At 44.7% G+C, this 21,266-nt stretch overlaps 1 protein-coding gene across 10 annotated transcripts; it reads right to left on the reverse strand.

The window, feature by feature from the left end:
- Positions 1–20,866, reverse strand: nfyc (nuclear transcription factor Y, gamma). Of its 10 annotated transcripts, none has more exons than XM_079175785.1 (12): positions 20,775–20,866; positions 9,978–10,084; positions 9,772–9,840; positions 8,111–8,224; positions 6,387–6,482; positions 5,313–5,489; positions 3,729–3,770; positions 2,468–2,536; positions 1,809–1,961; positions 1,396–1,500; positions 1,233–1,292; positions 1–794 (listed from the first exon to the last, which is right to left on the reverse strand). In XM_079175785.1, exons 2-12 carry the CDS (start codon positions 10,074–10,076, stop codon positions 675–677), a joined length of 1,104 nt encoding a protein of 367 aa, XP_079031911.1. In that variant the 5' UTR covers positions 10,077–10,084; positions 20,775–20,866; the 3' UTR covers positions 1–674. The 10 variants fall into 10 exon arrangements, with proteins under 10 accessions (XP_079031911.1, XP_079031905.1, XP_079031913.1 ...); XM_079175779.1 differs by having other exon boundaries at positions 9,772–9,843; XM_079175787.1 differs by having other exon boundaries at positions 9,978–10,087; positions 20,775–20,840.
- Between the last annotated feature and the right edge of the window lie 400 nt (positions 20,867–21,266).

A 21,266-nucleotide genomic window follows, 5' to 3' on the forward strand; every position in this document is an offset into this window, starting at 1 on the left:
AAAAACAACAAGAGAGAAACTACACAAAATCATTACAACCTCTTCCTCATGATCCCTTAGATTGACGGTTCTTTAAAAAGTGATATCTGAGGAATATGGCTTCACTTCATACATCAACGATATGGAAAACAAATAAAGAGGGTACGATTCAGGAGGTGGAGGATCTCACGGCTACCTTCAACCACAGATACACCAGGAGCATGTCGTGTGTAGAGAGAGACGGACACTTTCCCAATTCACTTCCAAATAAAGAGCAGAAAGGAAGGCGCCAGGAATAAAACACTTAAGTTTGAAAAACCTTTGAAGTTTTGACGTGGAAGTATAGTTGAGTCGGACTGTGGAAAGACTGCTGCTGTGGCAGTGGATGCATATTTTCTCTACAAATGGTCGGTGACAGAAGTACAAAAAGTCAACCGTGTCTAAGCATGGATGCAACTTAACATGTAATTTTGAGAGAGAGAGTCAGTCCGGTTCCCTTTGTTGTTGTTTTTTAATCCAGTGTACTAAATTTATTACAAAGAGTGTTCTAAGATTTCAGGTCCCTCGTCTAGATGAGCAGTGTTTATAACTGAAGTTTGTCAAGCGTCCTTTGTCATGGTTGGTGGCATCTGTTGGGCTGGTATGCGCGTTGTGTGTGTGTGTGTGTGTGTGGAGAAAAGGTTCCTGGTCGGGGCTCACTCGGTGCTGACCTGCGTGACCTGTGCGTCGACTGTCTGGTTGGTGGACTGAATGAACATGGGTTGGGTCAGCTCCTGTCCTGCTGGCATCGTCACCTGCTGAATCTGATACAACTGCTGTAAAACGGAGAGATGAGAGAGAGAGGGAGAGAGAAAGAGAGAGAGAGAGGCTGAAGGTCTGCGGGTTGTTGGATTTAAGTGCAAAGACATCTAACTACATGAGGGTACACCGGATCGTTACAAGGTGCTATTTAGGTTGTTTTTAACCGTTTTAAACTTTTATTTATGATTTAATAAACTGATTTCTGACACATTTAGTGTTTTCTGCCTGATGTTATTTGTCTGTAACTCACTGTTATTTCTGCCTTTCTTGGCCGGTAAAGTCTTGAAAAAGACATTTTTTACTAAATAAGGCTTTACTGGTTTAATTTGAGGTTAAATACATTATTTGTCTAGAAATAAGGACAGTGAGTAAAATTAAAAGACCTTTTGTTAAAAATGTCACTGTCATTGTAACAGCGTTGACACACTGGACACATTCATTGCATTCGTTACCTGTCCGTCAGTAAACTGGTTGAATTGCTGCTGTCCTTGCTGTACGTCTGCCTGTGTGATCTGAAAGTTAAATGAAAGAAACCCATAAAGAATTGAAATGCTTGGGAATTACATCATTTGTTTTATGGTTGTTATATGCTATTTTTGTTGCCAATGTGCTTACCTGCTGAGCGTTGGCGAGAGTCTGGATCTGTCCTTGGACCACTTGAGCTCCAGACACAGGCTGGGCTAGACGAATGTATTGGAGCTGGCCCGTGTTTAGCTGCACCTACACCCATCCAACACAAGGGGGAGACAACGTTTGGTTTGGACCAAAGGTTATTCAAACCCAGAGGTCACAGCCATTTTACTTCTCTGGAGAACCGCAGCGGGAATCATTCACGTTCCTCTGAGGAATTGTTAACTTTGTTTTCTTTGATTCCCATCAAACAGTGACGGATGGATAACTCACTAGAACACCGTGTTTGTGCAGTAACCACAATGTCAAACATGCAGCAAACATTTCATTCCCTGTTGTAGCTTCTTTGCTCCGTCACAACTCCCTCCACCGATTCCCCGTTTAACCTTCTTTCTTACCGGGATTTGCTGGATCTCTCCTGTGTTGGTGATGATCTGCTGCATGACCTGCATGGTCTGGCCTTGGGCTGCCTGAGCTTGACCCTGGCCAGCTGAAGTCTGGACAATTTGTACCTGCTGGCCCTCACCCACCTGCATCGCCACGGGCGCACTCTTAACAAAGAGGAAAGAAGAAAAGACACGGACAGAAGGAGACAGAAGTAACGCATTACGGGCATGTAGTTTATGATCGACACAAAGCAAAGTACCAGGAAATCACTAACTTCCCTGGAATAAGACTTTAACCAGCACCATGAAGCTTGTGTATTCTTGAATTTTAAAAAGAGTCTGTAAAAGATTATCAGGCAGGCACAAAAGATGTGGGGACGTGAGGCGACAACGCAGACCTCCCTTTGTCCTCCGTCTGTCACACAATCTAGGAGAGGCCACCTGATCTCACCCCTACAGGCCTCAGTCACCTGAGCAGGACGTACGTGTGTGTGTGTGTGTGTGTGTGTGTGTGTGTGTGTGTGTGTGTGTGTGTGTGTGTGTGTGTGTGTGTGTGTGTGTGTGTGTGTGTGTGTGTGTGTGTGTGTGTGTGTGTGTGTGCGTGCGTGCGCGTGCGTGTGCGTGTGTGTGTGTGTGTGTACATAGAAATGCAAATGTGCATGTGTGTTTACCGTGATGGGTGTGCCCTGTGACTGCACCTGCACATGCTGTAACTGCTGCATGGTCGCACCTTGCAGCATCTGATGGCCCGACAGAATAGAATGAGAAAATGAGAGAAAGACACACAGTGAGAAAAGCAGCGATTGCAACAACTTAACACGTGGCTGTAAGCATGTGTGGAGTGTGTGTGTGTGTGTGTGTGTGTGTGTGAGTCGAACGCTTTGAATGTTAAGAGCAGCAAACAGTGACATACAAGTGGCAAATGACATTTAATGACATGCTTATGAATGATATAGAAGCTGAGGTGAAAGTCAGAAACGGGAAAACAAAATAAAAATAACAGGGGAAGTTTGGACAGATTTAGAAAAATGCATTTACAGCACAGTGACATTTACAGCAGCTTAAGTAATGTCGGCTGTGGTTTCATAAGCAAATTGTGAGAGAGTTGGTGACATAAGAAAAGACAATTGGTACAACAGAGACAACTAGTGACATTGAAAGCTCTGCACACAGACACACAGAGGCATAAATAAACATGCTATCACTTTACTCCATAGACCAAATCTGTTGTGTCTGTGCCTGGTAGGTAGTGAAAATCTAACCAGCTCTGTTTTACTCCAGAAAACACAAATGTGTCCATCAAACCCTAACCGCCAAGAGGGAGAGGTGGTGTACAACAAAACATATACGCTACGCATTAGACGCAAAACTGGGGGAAATAATTAAAAATAAGCAGGCTGCAATGGCAGAGGGATTGTGATGAAGCTTCAAAGAGACGTTTTTAATGTAATCTCAAAAGCACATCAACAAACCAAACGCCTTTTTTGGGGGAGTCAAATGTTCAACTTTCACTTAATCCCTCAAGGCCCACCTTTTAAAGTGCGACCTTGTAAATAGCCTACAGTGGAGTCTACGTAAGGCGAGTGTCACACTGTGACCTCCCTGCTCTCAGCGGGGACTGCAGCAGGAGCAGTGCCAGTGAATCAGGCCAGGTCTAAACGAGCACGACAGCTCAGCTAAAGGCAGTCTGCTGAAGCAGCATGAAGCAGCACGGCTACATGACATGCAGCGACAAAGCTGGAGAGAGCGAGAGCAAGAGAGAGAGAGAGCGAGAGAGAGAGAGAGAGAGAGAGAGAGAGAGCGCACTCAGCAGCAAAAGTAGGAATACGGTAATTAGATAGAGAGACAATTGAAAGTTGTCCCCAAATATGCATGTTTATTCTCTTACTGACTGTTGAAAATGGGTGTGATTGGTGTACCCTGTGACTGCACCTGCAATTGCTGTAACTGCTGCATGGTGGCACCTTGCAGCATCTGATGGCCCGACAAAATAGAATGAGAAAATGTGATCCAGAGTTGGAAACACACTCTCCCCAATACTCATAAGCACGTGTCTGAGTGAGTGTGTGTGTGTGTGATTTTGTATGTGTGTGCTCTAGAGACCATTAACGAACTACGACGGCGTTTTAGAGCCATTGTAGATTGTAAAAACAACAACAACTGTAGAGTTGGGTTAGGGTGGTAATATTCAGAGAAAACAATCCCAGGATTAAAGTTATTAATTTACGAGAAAACTTGATTATCTGAGATTATTAGGTCATACATTTTCAAGAAAAAAACAAGAAATTGGGCAAAATCGTAGAAACACCAGCCACGGTGGACATTTTATTTTAATGGGTTATCAGATAAATCCTCTCTAACGGAGGGCCTCAGGGAGAGGTTAAGGTCCCAAAAGATACAAAAACAAGCTTTCTTTCATGTCCTTTTATGAACATAATTCAAGTTACTGCAGTGTTTAAGGTGAAGAGTTGTGGCTCCTTGGAAAAGATTTTTCTCGTAAATTTGTGAGTTTATAGTCTCAGAGAATATTCAAGTTGGTTTTTCTCTCATATATTTGTGTGTTTTTTTCTCGTAAATTAACCACTTAAACTTAAGTGAATATCCAAGCTTTTTTTCTCGTAAATTCAGATTTTATTCTCGGAATATTAAACCCCACCAAGCTCTGTAATGTTTTTAACCTACAGTAGACCTATTATTAGGCCGTCGTAAGAAACATCTATTGATTCAGTTTGTTTATTTTAGCTCATTTCTCTGTAGCCAATACAAATGGCACTAGCTAGGATGAGAAACATCGAAAAAATACAGTAAAAATGTGTGTTTGATATGTGATTTTCAATGGTTTACAAGTTATTTCTCTTTTTCGCCGTGTGCTTCACTTATAAAAGCAAAGCGTACACGACTAACTATATGATTTCAGAAAGTCAACCATGATTCTCACTACGTACGTATGATGTGTGTAAAGCTATGATATTGCAAAAATAGACAAGGAACACAAATAAACAAATTTCAATTAATCAGTTACAGAACATTTGGAAACATTTCATTTGATTTTCATTGTAATTCATATAAGTAAATAACTGTTCAGGTCAAATGTTTCCTCTGCAGGGTTTCAGAGGATGTGTGCCGTTAGTTATGTGGCCTGGGTGTGTTCTGAGGTTCAGAAAATCCTGCTGGCGGTCAGCTGCTGAATGCGAGCTCAGACTAATATCAGTAAAGCCGGGTGTGACGACTTGAGAAACAAGCCTTTTGCAGCATGATTCCAAAGACGAGGTGGAGTTTAGAACTTGCTACATAATCCTTCATGTGTTACACATCCTCAGAAAAAAAGTTCAGTGAAAGCTTCATTAACTGGTATTTTCCGTGTCTGTGTGCTTCTCCACATCGCCATTATTATTGCTTAACGTCCTCCCACCCGGCTGTGGTTTCATTTCGGCGTTGCAGCTTATTTAAATCTTGGTGTGAGTACTTAAGTGGCAAACTCCGCGCTAAGCTCTTCAAACAAGGCGTTAGTACTACCTGTCCTTGCTGCGGCTGAGCGATGATGATCTGTCCGGGCTGGATGGTGGTGGCCGTTTGTGCGCCTTGCTGCTGGCCCTGTTGTGTGCTCTGCACCTGCACGGCTCCAGGCTGCTGGGCCAAAGTGAAGTAGTACTGCACCGGCTCTGCTGGAGCTACTGACTGACGCATCTCCTCCTGATGATGAAACAACCACACACACACACACACACACACACATCGAAGAAGGCCTATCAGTCCATTACATCTCCATGAATTATTTTTGCAGGTGTAAGGGTAGAGGTCTGATTAATAACTGATGGGATGTGGCTGGAGAAGAGTAACATAATCTGGACGTGAGATCCATTACGAGCATCACACTGGTCGATACCATTGACTGAAGGCCCGGAGGCATCGGCCAGAACTATTTACACCAACAAAAACAACCTTAAACCATTTGTGACTCTGCTGTACTATTATTGGTTTAGTAGAACTAATGATGTGACTGTGACAGATTCATACATGTGAACACTCTCTCCGTCTTCTTCCTGGGTCAGCCATTCATTTTAAATGTGTTATTCTGCGCGATACCCGACTAACGAGCAGGGCTTCATCTCGACGAGGTTTCTCCATCACCAGGAGAGTAAACACCCTCCTCCCAGCTCCATAATACACAGCTGAGAGTGTAGGATGTTTACATGCCTGGAGACAGTCTACTTCACAACTAATTTAAATAGCTCACTCCTCCATCTGGTATCCTGTACATTCATCTCTTGCTTGAGCAAAACTTCAGTGCACATGTTTTCTGTCAGAGATTGGAATTGATTTAATCCTTACTGAATCGGTCCCTCAGGTAGAGGACATATTCAAGTGTTGATGAAGTTTGGAGTTACGGTTGGCTGTCAGAGGCAATAAGATGCTGCAAACATCCGACTGAAAGCCTCTGCTGTCCAAACCCCAGCTTCCAGTCAAGGATGTTTACAGCACCTCCAGGTTGCCAACAATGGAAAAGCACCTGAGATGAAGATCTGCCAACTTTACAACTCCGAAACCCCTTCGGAGACATCTGCTTTTGTGCCGCGTGTGATTTCGTACCTGTCGTTTGGGGGGCTTCAGGTCGTCCCGGGGCACGATGTCAATCAGGAAGTCAAACTGGTCGAACTTTGTTATTGCCATGGCAATGTCATTCCTCTGAAAACATAACAGACACAGAGGGTCAAGCGATGAGGTCAGACTTACGTTATGCTAATTCAATATATGCAGCGAGCTATATATATATAAACATGCCTCAAGGCCTAAGGTCAACTCCCCCAAAATAGCCACACAAGAGGCTGCTGTGGGATTGAAATTAAGCTCCCGGTAGTATTCTAACAGGTATGAGCTGAGATGACTGAGCTCAAAGGAAGAGAGGATGAGTTTACAGCTAAATCCACTACGAACTATTTTTATAAATCGATTCATTATTTGTCACTTTCATGTAAAGATGCCAAACATCTGCCTGTTCCAGCTCCTGAAGAGTGGGGATTAGTTGTTCAACAAGTTAGTTTTTCATTAGAAAGGTAAATGGATTCATAAAAAACAATGTGTGATGGGTGGAAAATGAACAGGAATGACGCTTTCCTGCCCTCATGAGCCGAGGCTCTGCAGCTATACGCTTCCCTGTAACAGCAGCAGTGTGCTGTCTCTGTGGAATTTTCCACAGGATATTGGCTGTCAGGACCCCCCATTGTGGCCCTCCCTTCACTAAAGGCTATTAATAGAAGCTTGATTAATATCTGGTAACACCGGGTCACATCTACACTTGTTCTATTGATGAGCGCTGCTATGGTGACCTATTGGCGGCCCGCTTAACAATAGGATTAAGGCTCTGCGCGTGCGTTTAAATGGAGGATGCCGTTTTTTTTTCCTCATTTAGGGACCAGAACATCACATCTACGAGGTTCAACCGGCACGCGTAGCTAATGCGTTATCCGTGGTGTAAAATGTAATTAACATGTAAACCTGCACAGTAAATTACGTTTCTATTTAAAGCGTGCAGTGAGGAGTTCTTACACCTGAGAGTTTCATGCTAAAAAAAGGACTCTGATACTAAGATTAGCCAAAACAACAGCAAAGTGAACACACTTCCAAAGTAGGTCTTCAATTTAAGACTCAGCTACGATGAGGGCGATTACACCGTCTCTTTTTCTACCTGCGTTGGCACACACACACACACACACACGCGCATATCCATGGGCTGCTAATCTCTCAGAGGTATGTGAATGGATAAAGTAGACTTAAGGGCTTTCGTGTTCTGCTCCAGCGTTCTCCCCTCTTGACATCCAGGTGAGACTCCCGTCTTGATCTTCCCCAACTGTTCCCCATCAGCGTTCTCACGTTTTCTCCTCCCTCACATCATTCCAGAGTCCATCTTATTCAACTTTGGGACGGCAGAGCAGCCAAAATGGCACCGCAGGGGAAAAGTGGGTCACGGACACCCGCCTGGCTTTGCTTTCAAAGTCAGTGGAGGGAGAAAGAACTACACAGAGGGAAAGAGCTCAAGGGGACGCTGGTATGGGGGCCTCTGCTTGTATACGCACACAGACATGGGCACCCAGCGAATAGAAAGCAACAAACCAAAGAGACACCCAAATGATGTAAGGGTGTGGGACAGGAGTTCAAAAGACAGAGGTTATGTAATCATTACAATCGATGGAGACGGAAGAAGAGAAAGAGGACACAGGTTGGTCATTTGGTGTCCTCAACTGAAGCCTAATCTGTTCGAGGTGAAACATGTGTCCTACATACGTGTGTCATGCGTCTCTGTGAGTGTCTCTGACCTGCAGCGTGCGTCTCTTGTTGTCCTCGGTGTGGATCCACGCTCTGAGGGTGAGCTCTGTGATGAAGATCTGAGCGGCCTTGGCGAACAGGACCGGAGCCTCTGCACTGATCATCTGTACGGAAGAGATGACGTTACAGCTGCTCCAATACACCCGCAGACCAGTTAACATCAATCACATAGCAGCTTTAACGTGAATCACTCGGGACCGAAGGGGACAAACGTGCTGCAAAATAAGCAATAAATGCATTCATTTGATTGAAATGACGAGATAATAATTAGTTCAGAGCTAATGCGTCATCTCAAAAACGTTACTCAATCAGGCATATATTGCTTAGCTCGTCATTATTCGCCTCTTTTCTTGTCATAGCAGTGAGTTACCTTCGAGCCTTTGTTTGTCACTAACAACGCCTCGTCAGCTCTGCAGGCCTCTAGTGGCTAATTGCTTAGCTTCTCACTCCACTTCTTCATATCGAGTGGCATTGAACTCTCGGGCCAAGCCATGTGGTAATTGGTTAAGTACATTGACATAGATGTGAGGCTTAAATGTACAAGATGGACTGTAATAACACCACTCACATGTACACATGCAGTGAAAGCTGCTGTGTCAGAGCAAACAGCAGGGCGCGTTCTCCAGATACGTTACCGATCTCCTGATCTCTTTACCACTTTAAGCTACAGCTTAACTAACAAGATACTGCGCCTGACACGTCACATTCAAGCCAAACACACACACACAGGCTCTCTTTAGAGACGAGGGACAGTCCTGGATTATAATCTGGTGTAACGGGGGTAAAATAATCTCTCCTTGTGCCTGAACAGTTCAATGCAACTGACAAATGTTGGGAGAGGAGCGGATTTCTCGGAATAGTTTGTGGACATGTGGCCCTGAAGCTACGGTACGTCATTAGCCGATCTGAGAGATCGGTATTAGTATCAAGTTGAAATTTAAGTGAATTTAAGTTATGATAAGACCAATTAAGTTCACATTGGTAGTTTATTTTAGTTTTATCAATTGCTGTGCAACATAAACCACAACGTGCAATGTTTTAAAAAGTCAACCAGCAGCTTAAATCTCTGCAAAGTGGAGCCAAATTATAAATAAAAGCAGCTTCTTCTTTTAAATACAATGTTTCACAACGTGGTCTTAACAGCTACTCGCTATAAAATCAGTTTTGTAATTTCACTTAATGCTGTATGCACACTGTTGATATGTTTGGCTGTAAACCCGTTTGATATAAATAATTGACTTCTCATCAACAGACACTACGAGCTGATAATATTTTCCATTATAAAATAAGTCCAACAGGCACCGAGCGGTCTGACAACAACAGAACACAAACCAAACATTTGACAGGCACCACATTCGCGATCAGTATCCATAAAGCTCTAAGGCATCAAGATAATCACTTGTGTCTCAAATGGACGTAAAATCTAAAAATGTATTTCAAAGAACTGGTTTAAACTATACATTGCAATCTCCAAGTTATTCAAAATGACCAATGTACTAAATATGAATGGAAGACTTTACCAATTTTAACCATAACATGGAAATATCATGATAAAAAAGAAACTATTAGGGATTCACAAAAGTGTCTTATGCTCTTACAATAGCAGGTATTTTCTCTAAATGGTGAATTGGTGCTATAAAGGTCTTCTTACCTTCACATCCTCATCCAGCTTCATGATTTTTTTGATTCGAGCCAGAGGTAACTCCTGCACGCGGAAATCCTTCTGGAAATAATGGATAGGTGGTCGGTTAGAGGTACAGAGTACAGCACAAGAAAGCTGTGCTTTACTATCTGCATGTGTGTATTAATTTGGCTGATACGCGTGCGTCTGTCTGTTTGTCTCAGTGAGTAGCGTACCACAGTCAGGTTCCTGATCTCCTCCATGACTCGAGGCCAGAAGGACTGCAGGGTTTGCTGGGCATCGCTGCCCCCGGCTCCGAATGCGTCGGCAGACATCCTCTAATCTGCTTCATCAAGGAAAGACAGGAGGAGAGAGGTGCAAGCAAAAGGTTAATTATGACAAAACACAAAAGACTTATTGTGATGATTCAGACACTCAAGACAGGTCATTCGCTGAAAGGGCACCAGGACTCAAAATACAGTGTCAGTCCAGGCCAAGCCTGGGCTCTTCTCGTGTGTCAGAACCACACACCCCATCGGGGCCTATCATTATAATACAGTGAAATCTAAAATAGAGTCCCAACGGGCTTCTATTCTCGTCGTTGTGGGACGTTGACATGCCCGAGAACACACCACCAGACTGGCTGCACACTGCCCGATTATGAATGGCCCACCGTTGGCTCAAAGCTGCAGCTCCTCTGCAAACGCAAAGCATGTCATGTGCAAGTCGACCACTGCTGAAGCCACACATCAAGAAGACAACACGTGTGTTTTTGTTACGGGAGAAACAGTCTCCTGACAACAACTGCATTCAAGACGCAAACAAACCAAGAGCTGTAAACCAACTGTTACACACACACACACACACACACACACACATGCATGTAGACACAAAAGCCAGTGCTTCTACGAGGGGGTCTGACGGTTTGAAAGAGGATCCAGCAGGTTACTATGGCATGCCAGGAATCTGCTGTGGGGAATATTGGCTCGCCTGTCTGAACACGCAGAGCTTGGAGTGTCTGGATCGCACTCCCTTCACTCTCTCCCTTTTCCCTCGACCTCAGTGAAAAAGATTTGCCAGGAGGGAGAGAAAAAGAAACAAGGGGGGGGGGGGGGGGGGAGAACAAGAGATGAGTGTGTGGAGCTACTCAAGAGAGACGGGGGGGGTGTTTGTGTGTTGCTGAGGGAGGGGTAGTGCCTTGTCCAGTCCGGCTTTAATCCAGCGCTAAGACAAAGTGCCAGAGGCTTTAACAGGGGGAGGTAAGAGAGAAACAGGCCCACAGTCGGACTGCTGTGCAAACTAGCTATGTGGGTCAAACAAGACGGAAAGAGGGAGACGCAGACAGAAAGAGAGAGAGAGAGAGACATGATAGAACAAAGAAAAAGAGTGTTAGCAGAAAAGGGGGGGGGTCACCTCTTTCTTTTCTAACTCTGAGCCAACAAGCATGAACGGCTCCAGCTCCGGTCCAGCTGACGGACAAATACAAAACAAAAGACTTTCAAGCACTCCATCTAGTGCCTCCCCTGTTAACAGCGGCGGTGTGCCAGATCGTTTTGACTCTTTGGTTCCACGTCGGTTCCTTTATTCACACCACTTAAGTGCAGTTGTAAAATATTTTACCCCCGACCAATCACTAATCCAGAATACATGATTTTTGACAGGAAAGATTGCCTCTCTGGCAGTGGTGGGAGTTACTGAATAATATAAGAAGCACTGGTGCATCCTGTTCTGTCATTCAGTTTTTCGACAGAGTAGCCTAAATCAATGAGGCAGCATGGCAGCGGGGGGCGGGGCTTTATATAAATCAATCAGGCAGCTTGTAGCTATGGCATGCCATGCTAGTGATTGCCCTTGACAATGTCTCCCCTTCTCTGTCTGACGCTCCAGTGTCCAGTTGCATTTCAAGGTTGATTGAAATCCTGCAGTCACTAGAACAATCCCAGCATTCCACGCGGCAGGAATGACTGATGGGAGTTGTAGTTTTTTTTCTTCTTCTTCTTCTCCTCTGCCTGATGGGTACACTGACCTCTGCCAGCTCTTTCATGGCCTCTGTGTACTTTGCAGCACTATGACCACGCTGATAGGGTGGAGAGAAGAAGAAAAAAGCTTCTCTAAACAGCATTTGAGCGCCAGTATCAGCCCTTGATCTTGTGATAAGTTTGAACAAGACAACCTTGTGTATCCGTTTGTGTACTACTGCCTGCCAGCTCGGGTGGTTCTCTCCAACTGGTAGCCCGATAAGAAATAATAATTAGGCAATTCACTTAACAGCATTACATGGTGATGGTATGGTAACAACGCTGTGTTAAAATAGCAAATGATTCAATTGATTAAACAAAAGGTCACACACAGGCCACCCCAGCACCTTCTGCTCTCACACATAATGCACTTCTTTTAAACACTTGTGGAGAGAGAGAGCTGTTATTAAGTCACACATACACCCCAACCCCCTCTCTCTCTGACCCTGTGACCGTCAATCTAAATACACAGCCACGCACGAACCACAGCAGGAGGAGGGGGAGGAGGAAGAGGAGGAGCAGAGGGGAAGTCAATATGTGAAAAGAAATGAGAAAGCAAGTGTGACAAGAGGGAGGCAGGAAACAGAACAACGTGCGTATGAAGAGAAGGGCTAGGTATCAACACGCCTTAAGGTTGCTCCTCCAGCTATAGCTAAGTGAGCTCTACAGTACACCGATATATGTCCCAGGGCTTTGCATCAATGGAAAGTTTGCGTGGGAGCCCCGCTGATGTGCAGAGCACGATGTCTTCTGCAACACCTTCTATGGTCTGTGTCCAGTCTAGTCAAACAAACACTTGAGTTTCCACCGCACAAAGAATAATACATTTTGAAACTCAGTGAAAGCTAATAAATGCCAACGTTATGAAAGTTGCAAAAGGTCTGGAGGTCGACGCAGAAGAGATTGATTATTCTATCTGTACTTTTTGCTTCTTCATATCAGGTCTCTAATCTATAGTAAGCTTTGAAGTATTACTTAATGGAAATCTGTACTTCAGAATCTGTTAAAGCTTTTAAGCTCTTTTCACTCTTTCATGGTCAGCACTGTAGGTGCAAATGTAATGAATGTTTTATACTTCGATGTGCGCTTGTTATTCTGATTAATATCGTGAATCATTCTGTTGTAGCGAACCTGACGAGCATCGCCTGTTGTTCTGCTCCTGTATGCTGTATTAGTGTACATTGTGCATCGCTCCTCTCCTCTCTTCTCTGCGGCTCTGTTGTCCTTCATCAGGTCACTGAGACACAGAGATGCCGGTGTTGGGTTTCCTACCAACTCTGCTGCGTGTGTGTGTCGTTGAGGACAAATGTGATGTCTGTACTTTGTCGACAACACAGCAAGTTGCTCTTCCTCCTTCGGCGGCTCTGCGTCTCTCTTCCTGTCTCTTCTCCAGTACTTCCCATCGCTCTCTGTCACTCGTGGGTGAGGGTTTCTCTCTCGTGTTCTTGTCTTACTTTCACCCGATTCCCCTTCTTCCACAACTTCTCTGAGAAAGTCAATGCTGCTCTGCTTGCTGCAGCTGAATCAGCGCTAATGTTGTTCTGCCAGCAGAGTCCTGCATCTCTCTGTCTCATCCCTTCCTCCCTCCCTCCCTCCCTCTCTCACTAACTGGCACGTCACATCAAGTGGCCACTCACAGCAGCATCAGCGACTCGCTCCAACTCTGACATCACACCACTTTACAAAAGACGTCAAAATTCCTGTCAAAATAAACCCGAAAGAAGACCGGAAACCCCCACATCAAGATAGCGTCACTGCGCCTTATGCCTGTTCAGTCGCTCTTTTAGATTACTAAAAGACTAAATGAAAGCTTAATGTTTTCAGTGTCAAAGTCAGACATTGTTGTAAAAGAGAGAGACAGTGCAGTTGAGCTAATTAATTGGTCTCAGATTAAGGTGAAATGTTCTGCGGTTAATTGCCCCCTTAATGACCTGACGGTTGGCGTGAGAGTGTAGTTGATCGGTAATGAGGCGAGGCAGTTTAGGACAAACTGAAGGCCTATTTGAGGCGAACCTTTCCCTGAGGTCTTTCGGTATCACGTTGTCATTGTGCTGAAGAACAACTCATCTCATCCCAGATCTTTCCCTGAAGCAGCGCTGACACTTCACATCGGAGCAGATGTGCACTGAGAGGACCTGACCCACACAGAAATAAAAGGGGGCATGTACTGTACCAAAATAATGTGTGAATGTGTGACAAGCAATATGAGTTAAGTGTGGATTTTTTCACCTAGTTTAATGACCATTGTACTCATTTTGTTAACACGTCTGCTTTATTGATTAGTGTGTGTCCCAGATAGTTCATAATAAAAATGTGAATATGGCTGTTGGTATACAACACGTATATAGACAAATTAAGATAAATTGTGTTGAGAAAAGACAGAAGGCGGGAAGGGGACGACAAAGAGGAGGAGCCAAAAAAGTGAAAGGATTTCTTTTTCCATACGATGACCCGAAAGCACTGCTATGACCTTACACATCGTTACGATTTAAAGGTTGCCAACAGTCAAAACACATCAGGCTGGAGAAAGAGCAAACATGTAACCACATGGACCATCACATGGTCACTATAACCGATGAAATCAACCAATCAAAGGCATGTTTTTTGTGTAACGTAGTGCCAGCTATTGGATGAGTGTTGCTCCACCGACATGTCTAGCAAGAGGTCAATCTTCCACATGCTGCTGCGTGAAACCGTCAATGAAGCAGAACAGTTCTGCAGGAAGGTCACTAAAGGTTTACGCCTACTAGGTTTTAAGTGGACCGAGCAGAAAGTTACATAACATAAACCAGGACATATTGGACCACTTCACACTCTTTACCTAATGTTTAACACTCAGTAAGTCAGTTTCATTGTGATTTACTATACCTGAATAGATGGAATAAATACAGCATGGGTGACAAATGTCATACTGACAAACGTAAATGGCGGCAATAAATCAAAGGGGGTTACAAATCCTGAACTAGTCCAGCATTCACCTTGATGAAAGAAAGAAACTGGCACGGTTACAGCATGCAGGGTAAATGATCTACTCAGGCAAAACAACAAAAAAAAACAAGAAGTTCCCGGGCCAGGAATTACAGATTAACCACACGCACACACAAGAGTGACATTTTCACAGATGTTGGTGCAAATGCTTTGTGATTAAAAGAGAACAGACAGGGTTATTATAATGGTGGATGCGCTCGCTGTGACCTGCAATGCAACATCCCTTTGGCATGGCCGGACCGAGCCAGCCAACCAAACGAGCCTTGCAAACTTTGCCCTTGGTTCTGCTTCAAGCCAACTCCAGGAAGTGCTAGTCACTGATCTCCCAAGGTCATTCAACAGAGGAGAGAGAGAAACCAGAGAGGGAGGAGGGAGAGAGGGAGAGAGAGATGAAAGAGAGAAGGGGAGGGAGAGGGGGAGGATAGAAAGAGGACAGGCTTTTCAACTTTCACTGCAGCACTTAAGTGACCCCAGTGGTTCGGGCTATGCACGTTCTAAGAAGCTTAATAAAAACATCCCATACTGTACATATTAGTTATGTTTCGGTATCTCCCTTTGGGTTTCGCTTCCTCTCATCTCCCTCTTCTTGTTTCCTTGTCATTGTCGACAGAGAGAGACTGCAGGAGCCAAGCTCACATTCCTGTGACCTTCATCCAATGCTAGGCCCCGTCTGTGGCGTCAAAGTAGGCCGGGCTAAAGCTACCTGCAGAGTACACGCTGGAACACAGCTGACGCCCCCTGGCTGCCCACACCGTCTTTAGTGACAGTGTACACACGTAAAAACAAAAAGGCGGCAAGGGCAAAAGAGCGAATGCACGGCGGTAGTGGTCACCTTAGTGATAAGCTCAAAAGGCCTAGCATTGTCTAAGGGGTTTGCATGTTTCGTTAACTTTTTCCTTCCCCCCCCCGGTGTGCCTACGATACAGAATGTGACACAAATATTCAAATCGCATACAGACGGCAGCCAACCATGGGATTTGGCAGCAGTGGCTTCAACTTAAGAGTTATTTTTAGTTTCCCCTCTCTCAATCTTTCACGCTCTCTCTCTCTCTCTCTCTCTCTCTCTCTCTTTCCCCATTGGGACTTTGTTTTGTCAAAGGCACCAATGGAAACTTTCAATGAGGGTGCGAGTAAGGGGAGACAAAGCCAGTCAGAGAGGCAAGTGAGAGAAGAGTCACCCTCCATCAGAAGAGATCAGATCAAACGATTAGCCTCCTCTGTCCATGAAGCTGACAAGCCTGACAGTCTGTCCCATCTGGGCATCTGGCACTGTCGGGGCGGGGGGCCTGGGGGGGTCCCGAGGTCACTGAAACCAGCTGCATCTCCACCCCCGGGGACCCGCGACACCAACAACAACACTGAGAGCTATGCTCACAGAGTTCTACAATGCACAACATCGCCTTTCAACGTGGATGCCATCTTTGGCTCCTAGCTCTGCGTCACTGTCTGGCGCTGGCGTGTAAACAAGGACGTCAGCGAGGGGGAGTAAAAAAAAAGAAAAGAGTCCGGACCAACACCGTGAGCACTGCAGCCACAGGCCCCCAGGACATCAACACCACCAAGACAGTGAAGGACATCTGAGCACAGAGTCAGCGTCTCGCAGCAAAGCACTTAAGCAAGTGTTGACGCGAGTCAAAAGTCAAAACTAGTGACCGTCAATGGCAGACAGACTCAACTCTCTACTTTCAGAATTTAAAAAAATACAATAAACATACTTTTAAGATAGTCTATTCTGTAAAAAGCATCACTGCTTTGCTGAAGTGACAACTGAAGGACATGGAGGAGAGACACACACAACTTCAATGTTCCAAGGAGAGTACTACAGGACAGGAAAGGGAGGGGGTTGAGGATGGCTGTACAGGACAGACGGTCTCTCAACACTGCAGAGCAGAGAGAGAGACATCAGAAAGTGAACAGATGTTCAGATGTGAAAAATGTATTCAGAAACTCAAAGCCTAACCAACTTGACAGGTCTTCTCTCAGTCGGTGCGTTTTCAGCAGTCAAACTTACCCCTGTGCCCTTCATGTTGAACGGTCTGCCGGGCTGGAGCGGAGCAGAATACGTGGAAACAGATAACCCTGTTCAAGTCTCCTTGAGATCAACAGCAGCAGCAGGAAGAAGAGGCACAGAGGTTGACAGAAAAAAAAAAAACTCTCTCAAGCTCCTTCACTTCCTCCGGTCCCCTGATCGTATCAACAGACAAAAGGCACTCTGGCTCCACTGGACGGCTCTAAAAAAAAAAAAAAAAGCCTCTCAGCCTGGACAGAGAAGAGCAAGTCCCCCCCCCCTTATTCTACCCCTCCCCCTTCTCTCTCCCTCTCTCCCACTACACATTGCCCCGTATCCTTCAGCAGCCCCCCCAACGTCCTCCTCCTGCCTAAACATGCAGCCCCGTCTGTCCAGTTTCTCTTCGGACCAAGTCCACTCAACTCGCTGACCTTCTCTCTTTCCTTTGCACTCTCTCACCCCTCTCCCCCTCTCTAGTCGTGACCCGTGCATTTGTCTTTGAGTTGACCCCTGGCCCGGCGCAGAGAGAGAGAGGGAATAGAAAGCACAGCACAGCAGCAGGCAACAACGCAACAGCAGGCAAACAGTACAGCGGCACTCCTGACTCTCAGACAAAAATCTCTAGCCTCCTTCCCCTTTAACATTCAAGAGTAATCAATCTAGCATGCTACTTGATACTCAAATCCCGCCTCACACCCGGCTCCCGCCTCACTCTCACACTTGCAGCCAATGAGAAGACGGGATCCTCTTGCGTCATTGGATGCTGCACACATCAATCGGCTCCGACACATCCCCTGCTCCTCCCCTCTCCTCTGCTCAACCCCCTTTTACCGACAGCCAACTTCCTGCTCTAAGTTACCTTGAGCTGCAGGATAGGGGTCAGGGAAAAGAAAAGAGGAAGAGAGAGCAGAGAAGAGAATAGGGGGGGGGGGGGAGACTATATAAAGTTGTGGAAAGCTCTTCGGGGATTGTGTGAGGGTGTGCTCGTGGTGGCTTGCCTCGGCATTGTTTGTCCTCGGGCGGTCGTTGCCTCTCCTGCTGCTGGACGGATGAGAAAAGGTTCCGCGAGCTGCTCTCTGACAACTGCTCTCTGCTTATTTACAATGTCAAACTAAATGTCTCCCTCCGCCCCGCCTCCTCTCTGCCTCTACAGGCTGACAGCGCAGTGATGCAGGCAGCCACGCTAGTCCTCACTGGCTAAAACAAGTGCCAGAATGGATGCCGCATGTTGCATCCACATGATTTAAAGTACAAAAGCATACGAGGCAGACTCGCTGTCTCATACGTGTGCACAGGTGTACATGCACATACACACACACACACACACTTTGTCCTTGCTTTCTCATTCATCCTTGCTCACAGTCACAGGTACACACTGCAAACATCTAGCCTCTAACCAGCCAACGTGTTATGAGATTCATTGTACATTCAGGTCACACCACCATCATTTGCACAAGTTATCAGTTAAAGGCACTCTATGGCCACTCGTCATTATTCGTTTAGAATATGAATTAGGTGAATTTAATTGACTATATTCAACAAATGCCCATGACTCACGAGAACAATTAGTTATATTGCAACCACAACATTAATACAATGAAACTTTAATTATGGTGTCAGTCAGATTTACACAAATACTAATTAGGGCAAAAAAGATCTTTGTCGAGCCTTTGTACAAGATGAAGAAGAATCCGCTGACTGGTGAGCGAGCAGCCACGGTGGAGGGGAAAGAAGATTGCATTTGATTCCCGTCCTATTTGTGGATAAACAAGAATAAGATAGGGGTGAAAGTCTGTCAACAAAGACATTGTTGTCTTGACCCCCAAAAAAAAAAAACTACGCTGACAGCAACTTCCACAATTTAAACGTCATCAAAAAACCGCGTCAGCAATGTCACACAATGTCCTTCTTGTTAACTCACCGCTGCGTAGTTTCTTCAACACCATTACCTTTACTTTAGAGTGCCAAAGCATGACACTGCTGCTCATTTGCCCAACTCATCAACTGCATCAGTAATTGCACATCGAGTATGCAAACTCATTAAGACACAATGATGTTAGACATAAAGCGTTGAGAAGTGACAGAAATTGCAGGTGTGATGGTAATAAAAGTAGGGCCAGAGTGCTTTTTACTGAAAACTCGTGCAAAGGATAGAGGTATGACCTGAAGCTTTATGCTGCAGTTTACTGCAAATCCCGACTGTAGTGAGGAGCACAACGGGCTTAAGAGAGAGAGAAAAGAGAGCAAACCTGCCCTATCAATGAAAAACCTAGAGGGGGAGGGGAACCGGAAGGATGGAGAAGGACAGAGAGGAGAGTTGTTCTAGGATGGGAGGGGTAGAACAAGTGGAGAGAGGGCGAGAGAACAAGATAGAGACTCAAGAGAAACAAAGCCAAATGTTCCCTTTACTATTTTTGTGAGGAGCATGGGGACTAGAGCAGGTACTACAGCCATCCGGTTAATGATTAGAGCGGAGCCGCACAGATTAATCTCTTCAGCGGGTTTTCTCTGTAGATGTATTCTGACTACCCAAAATGCCTCAGTAGTGACACCTGGCAAGGTCACCGTGCAAATGAGACCTTCCCATGACCTGTGCTGCCCGTAGCGGGTACATATTTGCTCTCTCTGACGCTGTTTAGAGATAAACATACAGCCAGACCATAAGTTTCATAAACACACAGCAACCTGAGGGTAGCCAGGCATTCACCCATAAACAGGCAAAAAACACCTGCATGAATAAATGGTAAACTGACTGACTTTGTTAAATATAATGTACCTGCTAGATTAAAACGTGCACAAACAGTTAAGTAAGAATGCAGATTAATACATTTACAAAACTGTAATCTGTACACAGTATTTGTCTCTTCTGCCAACAATAATAGGAAATGCTGAGGCACCTTAGAAATAATTATAATAACTGAGGATGGAGCAGAGATGGTACAGTCTTCTTAATATTTAACATAAAACGATGCTAAAAGTATTTATTTAATTATCATTGATGAAAAAGTGCATGACGGGTGATTTAGTTTTTTAAATTGTCTTCTTTCATTATTTAAGCATTATAAAAAAGGTATGTAAATTAATTTTCATCAAGAACAGGACCGTAGCTTACGTTGATCTGATTAACAGTAAAGACACACTTGATATTTGCATATAGATTGCACTTTGCATTTACACAGAGTAGAGCACCATTGCTTTAACGCCTTAGCTTCTGTCATGATGTTACACTTAAACTGGGTCGCTACAGCAGACATTAGCCGGTGAGGACGAACAAAGCGGCTAGCAGGAGACATTAACCGATGTTACATCATGGGGCAGCAGACGGAATACAGGAGTTAATTACCAATAAGACTAATAAGCACGTTACAATAAACTAGAAAGTTAAAACACACCGACATATCGGCTGCTAAAGCACCAGCACATCAACGCTCGACACACACATTTCGCACAAGCAGCTAACGGAATGATAATGTTAGTGAAGTTTATGTTAGCTTGTTGGAGATGCACACGTGTGATTGTTGTACAGCTTATGTGTTTAATTCTAATAACCACTGGACAACGAGTCCTGCCATCAAGTGAAAGTTTGCAAGGCTTTCCGATGCTAGGAAGAAGCAGTCTAACCAATAAAGGCAACGTTTGGAGCTGTCCTTCAGACCAATCAAACCTCGGACTAGATTCCACCAATCAAGGTTTTTAGGGCTAAGTTCGTTCTGCAACTGACGCCATTCGGGCTCCAGTTGAAATGGCCAGTCCGTCTGATACGAACGTAGACAGGAGCCAACATGGCGGACTCAAAACATCAGTTTCCTGAGCGCCCGTGATCCCTTTCAGCGGGCCACCAATAAGCGCCTCAGAGAGCGGGGAGGGAAATGGCGCCTATGTTCATCTTCCAAAACAATCGTCTATTGGTCAAGAACAGCACACGATAAAGAAGTCGAGTAATGGCTCAAACTTCCACCAGCCGGGCTCCTTTTCTTGTAAACGTCCGACACACAAACGAATTTTAATTTCTTACTCACTTTGTTTAACGGGTTCGAAGTGAAGTCCGGGCTCAGCGTATTATTTATTTTATTTAGCTAGCAGGGGGAAACAAGATGGCTGCACCTCGAACCGGAAATAGTTGGACGCACGAACGTGATGACGTCGAAGTTACGTTTCCTTTGGCAACGGCGTCAGTCACCCTACCGCACTTCATTAAATGTGCTAAATTGAAAGGGATATGGGCTTTATGGTTAATATATAAAGTCCTAAAGTATTATTAGTCAAAGTGGAACATAAGTGAACAAAATAAAAAAAAATACAATGACTCATTTCTACATCATCCAGTTGAGTAATACTCAAATGTCAAATTACACCATGACCTGTGTGTAACAATGATACAATAAAACATATGAATGCCACTGCTGCTAATAATAACAATAACTAGAACTGCTGTGACTGATTTACCAAAATCATTTTTCATTAAACTCTTACATTGGACCAAAAATGGAATGTCTGCAGGATATTAAAAC

Source organism: Pholis gunnellus, assembly GCF_910591455.1.
Source record: "Pholis gunnellus genome assembly, chromosome: 16".
In the NCBI taxonomy this organism is placed as follows: Eukaryota; Metazoa; Chordata; class Actinopteri; order Perciformes; family Pholidae; genus Pholis; species Pholis gunnellus.

Excerpts from the sequence above, each read along its gene's own strand:
- nfyc (XM_079175779.1), bottom strand. The coding sequence starts at position 10,076 with ATGTCTGCCGACGCATTCGGAGCCGGGGGCAGCGATGCCCAGCAAACC. Across the intron at positions 8,225-9,771 it reads AGCTGGATGAGGATGTGAAG|ATGATCAGTGCAGAGGCTCC; the intron begins GTAAGAAGACCT and ends TCTTCCGTACAG. Across the intron at positions 1,501-1,808 it reads GAGAGATCCAGCAAATCCCG|GTGCAGCTAAACACGGGCCA; the intron begins GTAAGAAAGAAG and ends GGATGGGTGTAG.